The sequence below is a fragment of the Coenobita brevimanus genome, chromosome 75, assembly GCF_032717465.1.
Source record: "Coenobita brevimanus isolate Jiangsu-jjx chromosome 75, ASM3271746v2, whole genome shotgun sequence".
Taxonomy (NCBI): Eukaryota; Metazoa; Arthropoda; class Malacostraca; order Decapoda; family Coenobitidae; genus Coenobita; species Coenobita brevimanus.
In genome coordinates, this window is record NC_137028.1 from 17449719 (window position 1) to 17470073 (window position 20355).

Here is a 20355-nt window from a genome sequence, read left to right on the forward strand (position 1 = left end):
TTGGTTATATGGTTACCACTCAGCGCAGTACATGGTTTCCTGGTGCACAGGAAATCATTTGGCTTGTCACTCAGAGTAGAGGCACCTGTAGACAGAAGGAAGAGGAAAGAAAGATGGAAAGGAAGACAGATGAGGAAGGAAGGAAAGAAGGAAGAGAGGCAAGAGGAGTCACCCAAGAGCAGAACTACATCAAGTGAGTGGAATATAAAACAGATGGAATTTTGCTGCAGGTTGGCAAAGGTACCCTTCTGTAGGCCTCCTCTTTGTTGCACATAACATCAGGACAAATGTAATTAATTAAGTCATTTCATTCATTCATTCATCATCCAATCATGTGTTGCACCATGAGAGGCACAGAAGCCCGGGGCTAAGCAAGTTGGTCCTGACATTTAAGATGAGAACGACCAGCCTTGCTCATCCCTGAGTGGCTTCAATTGAGCAAGAAACCTCAATCATCCCTTGGATATAAACATGAACAGGCTCAATCAAGTGAAGCGCCTTAATTACCCACTAAACCGCCAGGTGCCATAATTTGGTTATATGGTTACCATCCAGCATAACACAGTGCCCTCACACAGTAAAAGTATTCAGAGAAAATTATTCGCCTGGTGAACGAGCAGGGGGTAATCAGGTCCACAAAACCATAATGAATGAGTTGAACCCCGAGTGAACGAAATCGGGGGAAAGATTAGGCCATAACCGCCATTTCCCATAGTGAACGACCCCTTCCCCCCCCCCAATAGACGATGCACAAGAGGCCAGATCTGAGCAACCTTCTGAGCAGAATCCAATGGAGGATGAAGATTTGTCCATGTTTATTTGCTTAAGATCAGTAAAATTCTAGCAGCAATGTATGTTCTTAGAGAATACGTCAAGGCAATTGAAACCAGCTACCTTAGGACACAGGAAGTGCTCAGTAAAGTAGAAACCACTTTTCGTTATTACACTGAAGGCACAATATGGAAGTCAACCTAAGAAAACAAACATTTATCACACAATACTATCGAACTCAGGAACAACAGGAACCAGTTGCTTCTACATCGTCTGCTACATTTCCTGGGGAAGATGATGATCATGTGGTCAGTGGTGTCATCTTTGGACTTCGAAAGTTTTATGGGAGAGGTGAATGAGGTAGAGTCACGTGGGGAAGTGGTTCAGTCAAGTGATGAGAGTGGGACTGGTGATGAGAACGAGGGAGTGGAAGGTGATGTGGTGAGGACAAACTAAGTGTATCTCCCTGCCTCGGAACCACCTATATTCAAGCCAATCAGGGCTGCCATCTGCTTCATTTAAGAAAAATAACCATGTGTTTTATATTTTATATATCTGAACTGTATGTGTTTGAAATGTGCCCTTTACTACATCTCTATGGCTCAAAAAGTGGACTCTGAGGGAGCAGTGCATCTCATATGCTATTTTTTCCATAAGATATGTTGTTCAGAGTGAACGAATTCACTCTGAACGAGCTCGTCTGCCACCCATAAACTCGTTCACTGCGCAAGGGCACTGTATATGGTTTCCTAGTGCACAGGAAACCAGGAACCCATTTGGCTTGTCACTCAGTGTAGAGTAAGCTTTTTTAAATTAGTTAGAGGGTAAGAGAAGAATGTATACTTCCATGCCTGTGAGAATAACCTCTGTCACTCAGTGTACTGCCATCTGGAGTGGAGAGAAGGTTAATCAAACTTACAGGAAGGATAGGGAGAGGCAGGACGAGGGCAGACACTGAGATAAAATGAGAAAGAAGAAGGAAGACACAGGCAGCAATAAATCATGGAAAAATACAAGTACAGTAACAAGTATTGTAAAATATAAGACACTAACTGCGTAACACACTGCTGATCAATGCCAATATATTCCAATATGACTGGGAAGCCCAGTCTGCCAATAAGATCTAATTAAGTTAACCAAGTGTTTTGAAGGACAAGTTGGTGTTTACAACAATAAAAAATTACACAACTTCATAGCAAAAATATATAATACATACAACCACTGCTCAAGAACAGAAACACTTGTGAGGCTTGTATGTGTTACTAGAACAATCATTCACCAAACATCTCCATCAGCTTTTGAAAACAATCAGGAAGTCTTACCTTTAATAGACTCCTCTAAGAACTCTTCTATATCTTCTGTATTTGTAGAGTCCATACTCTTGGCAAATACAAACTCGCCCTCCACTTCCTTAAAGTTACTTCTCAGCAAAGCTCTTCGCTCCTCAAATGTTTTTCTCACCAGTGGCTCCCCATTTAGATATAACAGGTCAAATGGGAACACACAGACTTGAACTTTGATGTCCTCCTCACTGGCATCCTTGAAATGAGATAAATAACAGCAATGACAAAAAGCAATGAGAATACATAACAGAAACAGTAATCAGCACTGAGATAATACACGCATGAATCAGAAATGAGATCAACACAGAATCTGGCTCAGTTTAATTCCTTCAAAATAATGTTTTGGGAAGACACTTTTCCTGGTGCAAAAAGATGCTACCAATAACTTATAAATTACCCTTGATAAGTTCAATAAAGAATATATATATATATACTGTATACTGTATATACAGTAATCCCTGTAAGACCAGGACGTCCAAGTCCCGGACATTTTGGGTTCGGGTCCTCGGACACACACACACACAAAAGGTCATTCTTCAACCCTACTTTGAATCTGCCGCGCGGTGATGAGCAGCTGTGTTTTGGAGCGTAGATCCATTGTCGTCCGCTAGAGCGCCCCTTCATCCACCCCAGTTTCCGCCTACCTACCATTGTGATTGCATGCTCGTCGCCAAGGCTCCCCACGTGCTCGTTATTGTGAATAAACAGTGAATATACTGCATTACCTCGCCACCTGACCACATGAGAATTTACAGTGTTGTGCAGCGTTAAGAAATCAGAATTCAGAGTGCAAAGGATTAAGTGCAGAGTGCAACACTGGCAAGTTGCAACTAGTGTGGCACAAGTAAGAAGAGACTGTGCAGTGTTAAACAATTATACTTCACAGTGCAAAGGATTAAGTGCAGCACAACAATGGACTACTATTCGTGCTTCAGTGCATCTTTACCACTGTCAGAGCCTTAGAGGACGGTTAATCTTCGTGATGGCCACAGGAGTGTCGTAAGTACGCTGTACACTGCTAAATATTTTCCATACTCACTTCTAATTTCTCATTCTCTGGTTCATTTTCATTTATTTCATGGTTTCCCTCCCTTATTTGTGTGCATAGGGTCTTAAATAGGCACTGTGCATGTCCAGTAGGGAGTCATTTAGGTAGCTTTCAAAGTCAGGTTGGGTTGGGGTCTATAAGTACCTGTCCAGGGGCATTTTTCCCAAGCCCCGGACATACCTTTGGCTCTATTACGTCAGACCTTGGAGGGATTACTGTGTATACATGTGTGTGTGTGTGTGTGTGTGTGTGTGTGTGTGTATATATATATATATATATAAAATCATACATGACCCCTACCAGAACTCGCACTAAACAGGTATTACAAAGCTAGGACTATCATTTAGAAGTACATGGTATTCATCTTTAATGATCTGTAAAGAGCTATCCCTCAATAATTTAACCTATTCTATGTCATACAGCAGGGCATTCAACTGGCAGCCCGCAGGCCAAATCTGGCCCCTAAGTCATTTTTGCTTGGCCCTTTGACCGACTCAGAAGAATGAAAATAAACAAATAAACAGGCATAAAACAAAGTTTTGCATTTTTCTTTTATTTACATATTTAGCTGAAAATGTAAATGCAAAAAATATGAATTTCTTGTTTTTTTTTTGTGTGTGTAAGTGTTTAGATAGAGCAGAAAAATACAGGTAAAATAATGTATGGCCCTTTTGTTAATCTGAGTTTCATAATTCGGCCCTACTTCTAGAAGAGCTGAATAACCCTACTGTACAGTAAGCTCTCATTAACCCCTTAACCGTGGGGCGTCACTTTCGTGACGCTTGGGAGCAAGGGATCATACCGCGGGGCAACACTTTTGCGATTCTGTGTTATTTTGAATTCGCCCAGACTTTGAAGTGGTGGCTTGTATCATCTATCAGTACTGCCAATGTCCAACACTAGTCAGCACTCCTAATCTCATCTGTACTCCCATCCATTGTTGACAATTTACCCATTTCTCCCCGTTCTTGACTCCCCTCCCTACCTCTCCTCCATTACCCTATCCTCTTGCCTGCCCGGCCATGCCACGCTAAGTAAATCTTCCCTGGTATTTTTCATTGATTTCATCCATTGAAAGAAGCCCTATGCCCTATTCTTATACCAAATAATATATACAAGAAAGAAATAAGGTAAGTGAGAGTGCCATACACCTAGAATTGGCTAATTATCACCTGACAACACCTCACATGCACTCGTTCGCTAATTTTTGCTGTTTATTTCCCCTTGAAATATGCCGTATAATCTATTTTCGTAATAAAAATATATATAAGAAAGGAAGGGAGAAGCCTAAGTGATATTTACATTCACCTGGAACTACCTAATTATTGCAGGCCACCACACTGTATTCTACGCTAAGTAAATCTTCCATGGAATTTTCCACTGATTTCATCCATTGAAATAAGCCCTATGCCCTATTCTTATACCAAATAATATATACAAAAAAGAAATAAGGTAAGTGATAGTGCCATACACCTGGAATTGGCTAATTATCACCTGACAACACCTCACGTGCACTTGTTCGCTAATTATTGCTGTTTATTTCCCCTTGAAATATGCCGTATAATCTGTTTTCGTAATAAATATACATATAAGGAGGGAAGGGAGAAGCCTAAATGATATTTACATACACCTGGAACTACCTAATTTATTATGTATTGTCTTGGTTTCCTGCCAATCATTTCATTGCTATATAATAGCAGGTCTCACAGGGCTGAAGTTGGTAGTATTGCACTCACCCTAGCCAGGCGGCAGGAGGCCACTACTATCAGTTCACTGTCGTCTTTGAAAGTGGGAGTATGTCTGATTTGCTCCTGCTAACTTCCGCCGCTTTATAGCCCCATGCAAAGAGCCCTGTGACCTTTACCCCCTACTAAACCTCGTGTGGAAAGAGGTAAAGAGCTGACAATTGATAGAGAGTGACAATGATCTTTTTATTGAGTACAACAGTGCAAGTGGAACTGTAAATAAAGTGTAAATAATGTGTAAACAGCAAGTGACAGCAATGACTGTAAATATAAGTGAACAGTGGAAAATAGTTTTATAAGTTACTTCAAGCGACAGTGCATAACACAGTGTAAATAAAATAGAAATGTAAATAATGTAAATAAAGTAGAGAACGTAAATAGAAATGTAAATGAGTGGTATTATAAGAATACGAGTATATATACAAGGCATAATGAAACTGAAAGTTTCACTCTAGTATGTATGAAAACTATGAGTTATGAGAGTGAAGGTGAAAGTGACATTCACTCTCAATGCTAGTTTACGGGACGAGAAAGTGAATGCTACGTATTTTCTATCTATCTATCTATTGCCAGACACCTCAATCCCATTTGGGGTGGCCACAAAAAAATCGCCTCCAAGTCGCCCTGTCCCCCGCCATTTCACTGCCCTGCTCCCAACTCACACCCCCCTCTCTCACATACCTCTCCACCCCATCCCTCCATCTCATCCTTGGCCTCCCCCTTCCTCTTCCCCCCCTCCACCTCACTGACATTCACTCTCTTTGTCAGTCTTTCACTCTCCATCCCCTCCACATGGCCAAACCACCTCAGTGTGTTCCTCATAACGCTTCCTATCACATCCACATCAACACCACAACGCTCCTTTATATCCTCATTCGTCAGCCTGTCTCTCCACGCGACTCCACAGGCTCCTCTTAAATAACTCATTTCCACTGCTCTCATTCTTGACTTGTGTCCTTCCAACAATGTCCAAGCTTCACTTCCATATGTTAGAGTTGGTATCACAATACTGTCATGTAGTAACTTTTTCACTTCCATGCTCACTTCCCTGTTTCTTATCACTGCTTTCAAAGAACCAGCAACCTTTCTTCCCTGCTGTACCCTTTCAAGCACTTCACCCTCCAAACCTCCATCCTTACTCATCACATTACCCAAGTACTTAAACGTACTCACATTTTCCAATTCCTCACCATCCAACCTCGCTGTTCATTCACTGACTTCACGTCTCTCAAAGACCATCACTTAACTCTTCCCTACATTCATCTTTAGATTCCATTTCTTACACACTCTCCCAAACTCATCCACCAAGCCTTGCAGCTCCCCTTCGTCTTCACTCAACAACACAGTATCATCTGCAAACAACAGTACAGGGAGTTTCCAAACACTATCCTCTCTCACCAGGGCCACTCCAACATCCACTACCCTACCTTGTACCTCTTTTATTACCCCATCCATGAACAGATTGAACAACCATGGAGACATGACACATCCCTGTTTCAACCCAACTTTCAGAGGAAAATTCACTTAGTTCACCATCCACACGCACTGCAGCCTTCGCACCATCGTACATACTCTTCACAGCATTCAACAACTTCCCATCTACTCTATATATTCTTAACACTTTCCAAAATCCTTGTCTATCCACCCTGTCATATGCTTTCTCCAAATCCATGAAAGCCGCATACAACTTCTTTCCCTTCTCTAGAAACTTTTCCACTAAAGATCTAAGAATGAATATCTGATCTACACAACCTCTTCCCTTCCTAAAGCCTCCCTGTTCTTCTCCAACTAATTTCTTTGTCCTTTCTCTAACTCTGTCAATAAGTATCCTACCATACACTTTTCCTATTATACTAAGAAGACAAATGCCCCTGTGATTACCACACACTTCTTTTTCCCCTTTTCCTTTGTACAAGGGAATAATTATACCTGACTTCCAATCCTCCGGGACTCTACCTTCCTCCCAGGCCAATCTGCACATCTTCCACATCCATTCTACTACTATCTCTCCCCCATGCTTCAGCATTTCACCACACACTCCAATTCCTGGGGCTTTCCCCGATTTAACTTTCTTCATTGCTTCCACAACTTTTATCATACTGATTTCTTCCTGTGTTCTCACCTCCCTCCTTCTCCCAGCCATTCCCCAGCCACTTATACTCGCATTACTTCCATCCTCTATGTTCAACAATTCCCTAAAGTGTTCTCTCCATCTGCTCACTTTTTCTCCCTTCTCCACTAGTAATCTACCATTTTTATCTTTCACTCCCCTGCTAACCTCACTTCCACCCTGTCTTACTCTTTTCACCTCTTTCCAGAACATTTTTTTACAGTCCCTCCACTTTACACTCAAATTCCTTCCAAATTCCTCATCCACTCTCTTCTTACTCTCTCTTACTAATCTCTTCACCTCTCTCTTTCTTTCTACATATAACTTTCTCTTCTGCCTCTCAACTTCTTCCACGCCCCTATTTCTCATCCATTCATTGTATGCTTACTTCTTTTGTGCCACAGCCTGTCTCACCTCTTCAGTCCACCACGCTGTTCCTTGCACCCCCCTCCGTTTTCTCTTCCTCCCACACACCACATCACATGCTGCACATATTTCTTCTGTAAATATCCTGCACACACCTTCCACGTCTCCCATCTGCTCCAATTCATATTTTTCCAATCGTTCCTCCACTTCTCTCTTATACTCTGTCTTTTTCTCATCCTCTTGTAACCTTTCCACTCTCCTTGCAACTACTCCTTCCTCTCGTCTTTCCCTTCTTCTATTCCTCCATATTACTTGAATCCTAATTCTGGCCACCACCAAGTAGTGGTCAGAAAGTCCACTCCCCCAACTTCTATAAGCTCTTGCATCCATTACACATCTTCGCATCCTTTCATCCACACACACATAATCAATCATTGCCTTCCTTTCATTCAGTTCACCACCCACCCTTCTCATCACTCGCCATGTATACCTGTGGATCATTTTATGCCTGATGAGGGTATTGGCCATCACCAACTCCCTCCCAGCACAAATGTCCACTAACGCACTCCCATTCTCATCTATCTCAGCAGGCACACCTCACTCACCAACTATTCTATCCACCTTCACATTCCCAACGTTACCATTCATATCACCGATCAAAAACACTCTCTCATTCCTTCCAAACTTTTCCATGCACACTTCTACATTTGTCCAGAACTCTTCTCTCACCCTTCTAGCATGATCTTGCGTTGGCGCATACACACACACAATCGCCCACATTTGTATTCCAACTTTCAACTTTACCCACACAATCCTTGACCCAACTGATCCATACTGTCTTATGCTCTTCTTCCAATTTTTTTACTGAAAGAAACTGAATCCCTACAGTGACAATAAACTACTATTACTGAAGGAAACTTATGGATAAAGACTCTAGATATATATAAGTGTTATATAGTAACAGAAATATAAACTGTGAGTGTTTTTATGAATAATAGCAACACAGCGGCGAACGATCGGAAGTGGGATGGTCATATGCCCTCGTAATTTTCATTGCTTTCACAGTGTTTTTTGGGGGGAGTATGGATTCCAAACTATTTGAAAATCATAGATTAGTGTTTCTAGTGATAATATCAGGCTGTGGTAATCATATTACGAGTTGTCGGGAAGTGTAAAGTGTAGACTTCGTTACCCAACTTCAGAGGTCTCCACTAGTCCTACGGTAATCGTCAAAGGCTCAACAAACACCCAAGGAGAAAGCTGAAGGTATGTGCCATAAAAATATGTGATTTTAATATTCTAGGACTAATAACTGATTTTTGGCAAATATTTTTAGAGAGTCTGTCGAAGCGCGAATATGCCCACGGGAGCCGCAAGTCAAAGCAAAACAAGCCCGCGGTTTAAGGGTTAATAAGAGGACAATGTACTTTGCACTAACTCAGGGGAAAAATGTACTGAATAGTAAGACAGGCAAGCACAAGCTGGAATTTCACGGCTTCTTTTTTTCTTTTCTTTTTTTTTCTAATGGAGGAGAAAAAGTAACAAGCATGCAAAATATTTTAAATGCTATACGAGTATTATATATAACCCCACTAACCAATGATACCTACACAGGAAATATGGTGAAGGACAAGGATCCTACTTCTATGATGTATATTCATAATCCCTAAACCGCAGGGTTGTTTTGGCTTGACTTGCGTGTCCTGCGGGGATATTCGCACTCCAACAAACTTTCTAAAAATATTTGCCAAAAATCAGTTATTAGTCCTAGAATATTAAAATTATATATGCATATGGCACATACCTTCAGCTTTCTCCTGGGATGTTTGTTGAGCCTTCGTCAAGTACTGTAGGACTTGTAGAGACCTCTGAAGTTGGGTAATGAAATCTCCACTTTACACTTCCCGACAACCCGTAATATGATTAACATAGCCTGATATTATAACTAGAAACACTATTTTATGATTTTCAAATAGTTTGGAATCTATACTCCAAACAAAAAAAAACTGTCAAAGTAATGAAAATTTCGAGCGTGTACGAGCCTCCAACTTGCGTTCGTTCGCTGCTGGTATTCTGTCATTTATTATTCATAAAAACACTCACACTTTATATTCCTATTACTATATAACACTTATGTATATCTTCAGTCTTTATCCATAAATTTCCTTCAGTAACAGTAGTTTATTGTCACTGTAGGCATTCAATTTCTCTTTCAGTAAAATACGCAGAGAGCCATGGTTTCACTTTCACTGTCCTAACTTCAAGTCTTTGTACTCATATTCTTATATTACTATTTACTGTATTTCCATTTCCATTTTCTATTGTATTTTCAATATTTACACTTCTATTTTACTTACACTATGTAATGCACTGTCACTTGCAGTAACTTATAAAACTATATTACACTGTTCCATCATTATTTACATTTTCCACTTGCACTCTCAGAACTGCTTCAGGCTGTGGTAATCAAAGAAGCAGGTAATGCAAAGGGGAACCTGGCACTCAGCACAATGCCAAGAGGTGCGTTTGTGTTCAGGTGTGCGTCGGGTGGTATGTGCACACACCTGGCACATGCGGATCGCAGCCTTCCTCTTGGTTGTGGCAAGCATTTGCACCAGTCTGTGCTGATCCATGTACGCCCTCTGCTCAAGAATGTCGGGAAGTCTTACTGCATGGTGCCCTGGAGCTGCTGCTGTCACCCTACCATATCTCTCAAGTAGCTGCTGAACACAAGTCCTGGCGAACAACCTCAGGGAAAAGGACTTGGGTGGCTTTACCTTCATCTTGTACAGGATGAAGGGGTTCAGCATCGTCATGTCTATGAGATGCAGAAAAACTTTCCTGTACCACCTAGTGTTCTTCCTGGGGCAGTCGATCTCTCCAATCATCAAGTCGGACTTGTCCACCAGCCGCATGTTGATATTATAGTCTATGACAGCATCAGGTTTCCTCACAGGTTCGCCTGTCCTACAGTCGACCTTCCCACTGTCTTTCATTTCCCCCTTGTGTACGGTGGTGAGCATGTGCATGACCCTCTTGTCATGCCACTGTATTGCCAGCATCTTCTCAGACTTGCACAGGTGCACATCTCCTCGCTGCGAGTTTCCTGCCTCTGGGAATTTGGGGAAGTGGGCATGGTTGCTCTTCACAGTGCCACAGGAGCCGATGCCGTGCTCTGAAAGATATTTAGCAAGTTTCGGTGCTGTATAATAATTGTCAGTATACAGCACATGATTCCCACCAAAATACCTTTCAAGTAGCACTTTCACTACACAGCCTGAGAAGCCAAAGGGGTGTGTTTTGTCCAGATCGACAGTGCTGACTGAATAGATGACGAAGTCAAGGATGTACCCCGTCTTACAGTACAAAGAACTTGATTCCAAAGCGATGGCGTTTGCTTGGAATGTACTGTACAAACCTAAGACGTCCTCTGAACAAAACCAAGGATTCTTCTATGACAACCTTCTGAAAGGGGTGGAAGAATGACATAAACTTATCCTTCATTCTGCTTAGAATCTCCTGGATCTTCCAGAGTGGGTCGGTTTGGGAAGTTACATCGTTGTTGGCGAAGTGCAGGTTTCTCATGATGTTCCGGAAGCGATCTCTGGCCATGTACTTATTGAAGGTGGATAAGGGTAGTAAGGAGTCCATGGACCAGTATTCTTCCAACTCATGCTTCTTTGAGTGTGGGATGAGAAGCATGAGGGCGAAGAACACATACAGCTCCTGCACTCCCAGCACGGTCCACTGTTGCATCTTTGCCGCACCTGCACCACTTGCAGCACATTGTGATTCATACCTGTTTGTCTCATCACATATGTGCTGCATGACTTCGTCATCGAGGAAGGCCAAAATGAAGTCCACACACTCAGCATCCTTGTCAAGAGTGAAGGCAGGCTGTATCCCTGAGGAACTCTCGTCAAAATAAAGATGTTCAGGGATGAAATCGGAACCTTCCGTCCACACGAAGGCGTCCAGGATTCCCTGTCATGGTGGTGCAGGGTGGGTGAGGGTGGAGGGTGGCTGTGAGGCAGAGTGGGCTGTATCAAGGTCACTCTCACTGACCCTAGGTTGCTGTGTAGCACTAGCGGTCCTTACTGTACTTGCTACTCTACTTTTACAACGAGTCAAGGATTTACCTCTTCCCCTACGGCCTGCCTTCACTGTAGATGCTGGTTGAGACTCCAACGATGAAGACTCAGGAGAAAATTCTGCTGAAGATGAGGAAGAAATTAGTGAAGTGGGGCCAGGGGAGCGGGGAGGTGATTCACCTCCGGACTCATGGCAGGCTGGGTCACACAGGGCCATTGTTCCGGGCCTAACACGCCGCCTTTTCACTCCCTTCCCAAATTCCTTTCCTTGCTGCACTAAGGACTCCTTTCCCTTGGAGCTAGGGATAACTCGGGACACTGAAGCACTCGTACTAGGAGTTTCTGTAACAATTTCCTCCCCAGGCTGATCACACGATTCATCTGAAGGATCAAAGTCACTATCCATCATTATCATAGATAATTCTGCCAGTTCACGTTCCACTGCCGAGTCACTAAGTCCTTTACTGCTTCCCACACGAGGTTTTCTAGGAGTAGAGGTCACAGAGCCCTTTGCAATGGGCGCAGAAGCGGCGGGAATGGCAGGGCGCGAGTGCTACATGGTTTCACCTCAGAGGATGACGAGGAACTGATTCCCGCGGAGTATATGGGCAGGCAAGGGTTGACAAGATCAATAGGGTGACAGCTGCTAATTTATATGCTATGAAATGATTGGTAGGAAATCTCGACAATACATAAAAAAATAGGTATAGTCTCACCAATCTAAAACCAAGGTTTGGGTGGAGTCCAGCCGGGCATTTCCCGGCGTACAGCGTTGCCATGTTTCCTATACTCTGATTGGGTAGTGGCTGACCTGACACCGTTAGAGTTCGTCCGCTCACACCTCGCCACCTGGCCTGACATGACTTCACCCACTTCTGTGTGTGTGTGTGTGTGTGTGTGTGTGTGTGTGTGTGTGTGTGTGTGTGTTTTTGTGTGTGTGTGTGTGTGTGTGTGTGTGTGTGTGTGTGTGTGTGTGTGTGTGTGTGTGTGTGTGTGTGTGTGTAAAGACAAACTAGTATAAGTTATAATATAATTTAAGTTATATATATAACAAAGTGAACAGTGGAAGCACGTGACAGAAGCTTAAATCTCCCTCCAATAGATGGATCTGGATGTTGCCGCTCGTGTGTTTTAACTTATTTATTTCTATTAAGAAAATGGCATATGTTCTACTGATTCCTTCAAATTATATTATAAACGTAATTGTTACATTACTTACCCAACTTAGAACTACCGTGAAAGTCGGTAAAAGTAACTACATTTTTTTCAGCACCACTGTAAAATATGTATGCCACGTTTCTTTATTGATGTACAAGAGCCATATGCATTACAAGTTTACCTTCCTTTGATATGCTAGAATACTTACGTTTATATTGTATTAGTATGTGTGTACCTATCTGTGATGCCTATTACATATATAACAGAATCTACTCATCGCTCGTTTAGGAAGTATGGCATCGGTGCACCCAGCGCCAGACCCCACCCAAACCTTGGTTTTAGATTGGTGAGACTTCCAGGTGAATGTAAATATCACTTAGGCTTCTCCCTTTCTTTCATATATATATTTTTATTATGAGAATAGATTATACGGCATATTTCAAGGGGAAATTACCGGGGGAAATTAGCGAACGAGTGCACGTGAGGTGTCAGGTGATAATTAACCAATTCCAGGCGTATGGCACTATCACTTACCTTATTTCTATTTTGTATATATTATTTTGTATAAGAAAAGGGCATAGGGCTTATTTCAATGGATGAAATAAGTGGAAAATTCCGGGGAAGATTTGCTTAGCGCAGGGCGGCTGGGCAGGCGAGAAGAGAGGGTAATGGAGGGGAGGTAGGGAGGGGAGTCCAGAACAGGGAAAAATGGCTAAATTGTCAACAGTGGAAGCAATGAAGATCAAGTTGGGAAAGGCCCCAGGAATTGATGGAGTGTGTGGTGAAATGCTGAGGTATGGGGGCGAGATTGTTGTGGAGTGGATATGGAAGTTGTGTAGATTGGCTTGGGAAGTGGGAAGGGTTCCAGAGGACTGGAAATCAGGTATAATTGTTCCTTTATACAAAGGAAAAGGGGAGAGAGAAGTATGTGGTAACCATAGGGGTATTTGCCTTCTTAGTGTGACTGGTAAAATATATGGTAGAATACTCACTGATAGGGTTAGGCATGTGACAGAGGAGCTAGTTGGAGAAGAACAAGGGGGATTTAGGAAGGGAAAAGGGTGTGTAGATCAGATACTTGTTCTAAGATGTTTAGTGGAGAAGTATCTAGAGAAGGGAAAGAAAGTGTATGCTGCCTTCATGGACTTGGAGAAAGCTTATGACAGAATAGATAGGCAAGGTATGTGGAAGGTATTAAGAATATATGGAGTGGAGGAGAAATTGTTGAGTGCTGTGAAGAGTATGTACGAAGGAGCTAGGGCTATGGTGCGAGTGGATGGTGAGCTAAGTGAGTTCTTTGATCTCAATGTGGGACTAAAACAAGGTTGTGTGATGTCTCCATGGCTGTTTAATATATACATGGATGGGGTTATAAAGGAGGTGCAAGGTAGGGCAGTAGATGTGGGGGTGGCTCTAATGAATGAGGGTGAGATTTGGAAGCTTCCGGTGTTGCTGTTTGTTGATGATAGCGCATTGTTGAGTGAAGATGAAAGCGAGTTGCAAGGTTTGGTGAATGAATTTGGGACAGTGTGTAGGAGGAGAAAGCTGAAAGTTAATGTAAACAAAAGTAAAGTTGTGGTGTTTGAGAGGAATGAAGTCACAGAATGTTCAGTGAGGTTGGATGGTGAGGATATGGAGAATGTGAGTGCATTCAAGTACCTGGGTAGTGTGATGAGTAAGGATGGAACTTTGGGGGATGAAGTGTGTGAAAGGGTACAGCAGGGAAGGAAGGTTATTGATTCACTGAAAACAGTGATGAGAAATAGGGAGGTGAGTATGGAAGTTAAGAAGTCACTGCATGATAGTATTGTGATCCCTACCCTGACGTATGGAAGCGAGGCATGGACCTTGCAAGAGGGGAACAAGTCATGAGTGAGAGCAATGGAGATGAGTTACTTGAGAGGAGCATGTAGAGTGACATGGAGGGACAGGTTGACAAATGAAGAAGTGAAGGAACATTGCGGAGTGGATGTGGATGTGGTTTAGAAGATTAGGAGAAATACACTGAGGTGGTTTGGACATGTGGAGAGAATGCAGAATGAAAGACAGACTAAGAGGGTGTATGTAGGTGAGGTGGAGGGAGGGAGAGGGAGGGGTAGACCGAGGATGAGGTGGAGGGATGGAGTTGAGAGGTATATGAGGGAGGGGGGAGTGAGTTGGGGGGAGGGTAGTCAAATGGTGGGTGACAGAGCAACTTGGAGGTGTTTTGTCTGTGGCCACCCTTTGTGGGATTAGGGTGTCGGGCTATAGACAGATAGATAGGATGGGAGTACAGATGAGATTATGAGTGCTGACTAGTGTTGGACATTGGCAGTACTGATAGATGATACAAACCACCACTTGTAAGCCCAGGAGAATTCAAAATAACACAGAATCACAAAAGTGACGCCAAGCGGTATGATCTATTGCGCCTGAGCATCGTGAAACTGATGCCCTGCGGTTAAGGGGTTAAGAAGGTCAAGTAGTCTTCCCCTAGATCTTAACACCTTGTGTTAACAACAAAAACTGGGCTAAGATGATAGTAGTTTCACAAAAGTCAAATTAATTTAATATTTTAATAGGAAGTTCCCAAGAGCTCACTGCAGAAAGATGATACCATATATTCAAAGGCCCTGCAATACCTCCAATGCTCCCACCAACGACTATACTGGTGTCAGACACACACTGCCTTACCAAGAATACTTGATGCATCTCTGAAATTGGTTCAAACCTCATTTCTTCCATCCTGAAATTAGGTGAATATGATTCACTCACAGTATAGAAGAGTTCTTGTTGTTGTTGTGCTTCCCCAGTCTGTCTGACTGAACAGACTCATCAATCACAGGCAAGCAACTGCCCCTGCAGGGCCATCCCATGCACTTGGCAACACCTCACAACAGCAAGGAATGGTGATTAATATGGAGATATGGTTCTTGGGTGGATGCTGCATTTGTGTCTCTCCACCCAGTTAACTGGGGCACCACAGAAGGCTCCACGTCACCCAGTTATTTGGCTACATGGTTAAGACCCACAGTAGTAAATGATTTCCTGCCTTACAGGAAACCATTTGGTTTGTCACTCAGTGTAGAACCATCCAAAGTGGAAAAAAGTGTGCTAAACAGCAAAAGAAAGGATGGAAGAAATTGGGAAAGGATGATAGACATGAAGGATTAAGTAGGCACGACTACATCAAGTGATTGGATGATGGGCACCCCCACCTACCAACAGAACAGAAAGAGTAAAATAAAGTAACTTACTTTTCTCTTCCTTGTGCTGAGTATTTGGAAGGGAAGGATTTGCTTCTTTTCCCTATCCCAGGCAACAGCTTCAGAGTCAATAACACAGGACTTTACGTCAACCCCGACAGAATTCTTAAAACGGGATATAATGTCTGGATACTTGCTGGTGTTGTCCTCCTGGTTACGGCTGTAAATGCTGATGCTGCCATCCTCTTTGAGATGAATCTATTAAAAAAAAAAAAAAAACTGTCAGAGCAGTTACATGAATAGGCAGCATAAATGGCATAAGTAACATGAAAAATTTATAGGAATGGATACAGATACCTAGAAGGTGATGAGTTGCTGCTTGGAGGAGTGAAAGAAGGGACCCCCCCCCCCTTTTTTTTATCGTTTTTTTAAAGGCTCCAACATGCTTGCATGTGTCGGTCTTGGTCACCTAATGGCGGCTCTCCACTCTGCACGATCCATTGCAGCTTCCCTGTTCAGTCCCTTAACCCTGAGGTCACACTTAATGACCTCGTCCCATGCCTTTCTCAGTCTACCCCTCATAACCCCACCCCCAATATTAACACTTCTCACCTTCCTCACCCAATTATCATCCCCTATCCTCTCCACATGTCCAAACCATCTCAATCTACCTCTCCTCATCACAACACCAATACACTCCAGTCCCATTCCCATCCTACCTCTCAACTCTTCCATCGTAAACCCAGCCCCTCCAGGCCTTGGATGCAGGGACCCACTGCACATCCACCTAATCATTGTCGTTTCTGTACGTCTGAGCCAGCGAATATCTTCCTCCTTCACTGCCCAGGTCTCACTACCATACAGCATTACACTCCTAACACATGCTGCATACAAAGACCCCTTAGCACGTAGGGAGAGTCCTCTCAATGTCAGGAGAGGCAAGAGCTCCCTGAACTTCTTCCAACCACTTCTCACCCTAGCCACAGAGCTAGCTCCAGCCCCACCTCCAGCACACAACATGTCTCCCAAATAACAAAACTCTTCCACACACTCAAGAGATTCACCAGCAAGTTCAATCCTTTCACGTCTGACAATCTCCACCTGCTCACCCTGACACACCATACACATAAAATCAGCATTATCTCGCAGTCTACCTCTGATACCACTACATCTCTTATGCACCCATTTATCACAAACACAGCACGAGATGGAATTACTTCCCACGCCCTTGTGGCAAACTGCACATGGCGACTCTCCCTCATCTTTGACGGTATCGCCACCCCTAGATATCATCACTTTTGTTTTATCTGCATTTACCCTTAAACCCTTGTGCCCCATACCATCCCTCCACTTCCTAAACCCCCTTGGATGCAGTAAGATGGTGTATGCACCCTACAGGATTCACCCCCAGACAAATATGATCCATGTTCAGAGACTACCAGGAGATAAGTATTGGAGTTGATGGTAATGATGGGGGGAGAAACAGTACAGTACAAGAGTGCAACTTTTTGGTATGGATCTTTCTTAATTTTATCAACTTTGTCAACTGCTGAAAGACAACCAGGATGGGAGAGTAATGGACCAGGTTATAAATAATAATAAAGTTATTACCAACAGCATGCCTAATTGCTATTCACCATTTAACCCCTTCGCCATGAGGGTGACTAATCTAGCGCAGTACCCTATACAAGGCTTCCCCCACTTGCTCCCCCACACTGCTTTTCCAGGGAAAAGCTGCTATCTTGCAAAAATAGCTACAGTGTTTCGTATGTTTGTGTATATGTGTGTATGAGAGTATAGGCCTATGTGTGTATCTGTATATGACTGAATCTGCCACTGCTTGTGTCTGTAATAAAAATACAGTAATTCCTGTACTATCCGGATGCCCACTTTCCAGACACCTCACTTACCGGACATTGTGGACCTGGACCTTCAGATCCCAAAAATGGCCAAAAAAAGAAAAAAATCCCCCCTCAAAAATGATTTTTTCCCCTCCCGTAATTTGAAATTGCCGCACAGCGCCGAACAGCTGTTTACACCATGGCCCCTTTACCCCTTCCTTCCTCCCCCCTCCCGTCAGGGTTGCCATTTGGTATTTTTCATTACCAAATGTGGGCCAATTTGGTAATGAAAAATTCGTTTGGTAATGTATCAGAATAATGCATTACCAAATGGATTTTTCACATGTATGAGGATACACAGGATGGACATGGTGGATTGTCTGCTCTCTCTGATTAATTAGCTAGCTTACATACTGCGAAAATAATCAACATGCTGTTAATTATAAGGAGAGTGATTACATGTACAGTATTTCCACTTGTATATATAATTAGTGAAGAATTAATGCTAGCTTTACGAATTGGGTAATGAAAACTGAGGAGTTTGGTGATGTGGCTGTTGCCATCTGGCAACTATGTTTCCCCGTCACCAACACCCAAACAGTTACTGCTTAACTTCAATCGCAAGTGGATGTTTGTTGCAGTGGATGCCACACATGCTCATTTTTTTTTTGTGAATAAATAGTGAATAAACTCCAATAACTCACAGTGCAAAGAATTACTGTAAGTGCAGCACAACACTGGATTACTGTACGTGCTTCAAGAGCATTTTCACCACTGCCAAAGCCTTACAGACGTGCTGTAAGTACCCTGGCTGAGGTACAGTCGCTTCTAATTCCTCATTCTTTGGTTCCTTTTCATTTATTTCATGCTTTATGTCCATCATTGGTGTGAATAGGGTCTTAAATAGATGCTATGCATGTCCAACAGGGAGTTATTTAGGTGGCTTTCAAAGATAGGCTGGGTTAGGGTCCTTAAATACCAGTCCAGCAGGCAGGTGCCCACTTTCCAGACATGCCTTTGGCTCTATTACATCGGATAGTGGAGGGATTACTGTAATATAAATTGAATGACATTTAGTGGTAGGTGAGGGCACTCACCATCCACTCACTCAATGTTGTGCTGCTTTGGGTGTCTGCCCTTTCATTCTCTTCCTTCCTTCCTCTTCTGTTTTTCTTTCCTTCATTTCTTCCTCTTCCTTCTGCCTACAGGTGACTTTACACTCCCTCTTCTGTCTTTCTTTCCTTCATTCTTTCCTCTTCCTTCTGCCTATGGGTGATTCTACACTGAATGACAAACCAAATGGTTTCCTGTACACCAGGAAACCATTTACTACGCTGGGTGGCAACCATATAACCAAACTATGGAACCTGGTGGTTTAGTGGGTAATTAAGGCGCTCTAATCGGATTGAACTTGTGTAGGTTTATATCCAAGGGGTGGGTGAGGTATACTGCTCATGTAATGCTACTCAGGGATGAGTGAGGCTGGTCACTCTCATCTTAAATGTCACGACCAACCAGCCTAACACCGGGCTCCTACATACCTCATGGGACAAGAGTGGATTAGATGATGAATGAATGAATGAACTAACCAGATGACAACTCCTGTTTAAGTGACATCAACATACTCAAGTGACATCAGCAACATGACATCAATATACACTAGTTGATTGTGGAGGGAAAAGTCACCCCTCTGAATAAATGTACCATTCCTGATACCTGACAACCATGCCCTCTGCTATCTCGTCTCTGTCTGGGTTGTCAGGGAAATGAAACTGACTATGACCCACTCTGTTGATGTCTGTCTTTATAAGGTACTGTAATTAACTCTGATCATGCCTTCTTCAGGCACTGACTCAGTGACTGCAGTTTATAATGTTTAAACAACTTCTTGGTTGTATAATGAACCAGTACAGCAATGAACACTAATAAGGGGACTGGGTAGTCTGCCACCAGAGGGCAAGGTAACTGCACACATCCACCCCCCAACGCCTCTTCCTTACCCCCACAAAACCACCAATTTGTTAGGCTGATGGATCGGAGATCTGAAACTTTTCTCTCTCTCTCAAGTCTTGCCGCATGTAATAACAGTAAAATCTATTCCAATATTACGTGTATCATCACTAGCATACATCCATCTTCATCTCGGTAAGAAATATTTATACTGAGGTTTTAGCAATTTCAACAGAATGACCCACTGTATAAAATATTATTCCAAATATTTATTCGTCTTCTAAACTTTGTACAACAATCTAATAAACAGTGAAAAGTTAATTGGCTACTACTTCTAAAGTCACACTCCTGCCTTGTCATGTGGGAAGCCACATATCCACCTGCTCACCCAACCCATCCAACAATCACCCTTCCCAGCCATCTGTGTGACCTACCAAGCACACCAATCTCGGCCATCCACCCGCCCACCCACAAATGCCACCCACCAAACTCGTCTAACAATGCCACCCAACACATCTACCCACCCTGAACCCACCCAGCCACCCAACCTACCAACCCAACCATTCATGCAGAGCACCCCGGCCACCCACCGTGTCACCACACACCCTGCCGACCCACACATTCTGACGACCCATCTTGCTCACCAACCACGGTCACCCATCCTCCCCAACCACGAATGCCACCCACCCTACTCACTCAACAATGCCAGCCATGACATCAACCCATCCAGCCCTCCCACTGTACTCA

The 20355-nt window shown here is 43.1% G+C and overlaps 1 protein-coding gene across 1 annotated transcript in view; it reads right to left on the minus strand.

The window, feature by feature from the left end:
• The window catches only part of DNAlig1 (DNA ligase 1), a 95491-nt gene that overhangs the window by 25260 nt on the left and 49876 nt on the right, over positions 1 to 20355 (minus strand). Inside the window, exons 10-11 of the mRNA XM_080278917.1 lie at positions 15869 to 16075; positions 2094 to 2310 (exon numbers count right to left, since the gene is read on the minus strand). Of these exons, the coding sequence (XP_080135043.1) occupies positions 2094 to 2310; positions 15869 to 16075 (424 nt within the window). The remainder of the gene's footprint in view (positions 1 to 2093; positions 2311 to 15868; positions 16076 to 20355) is intronic.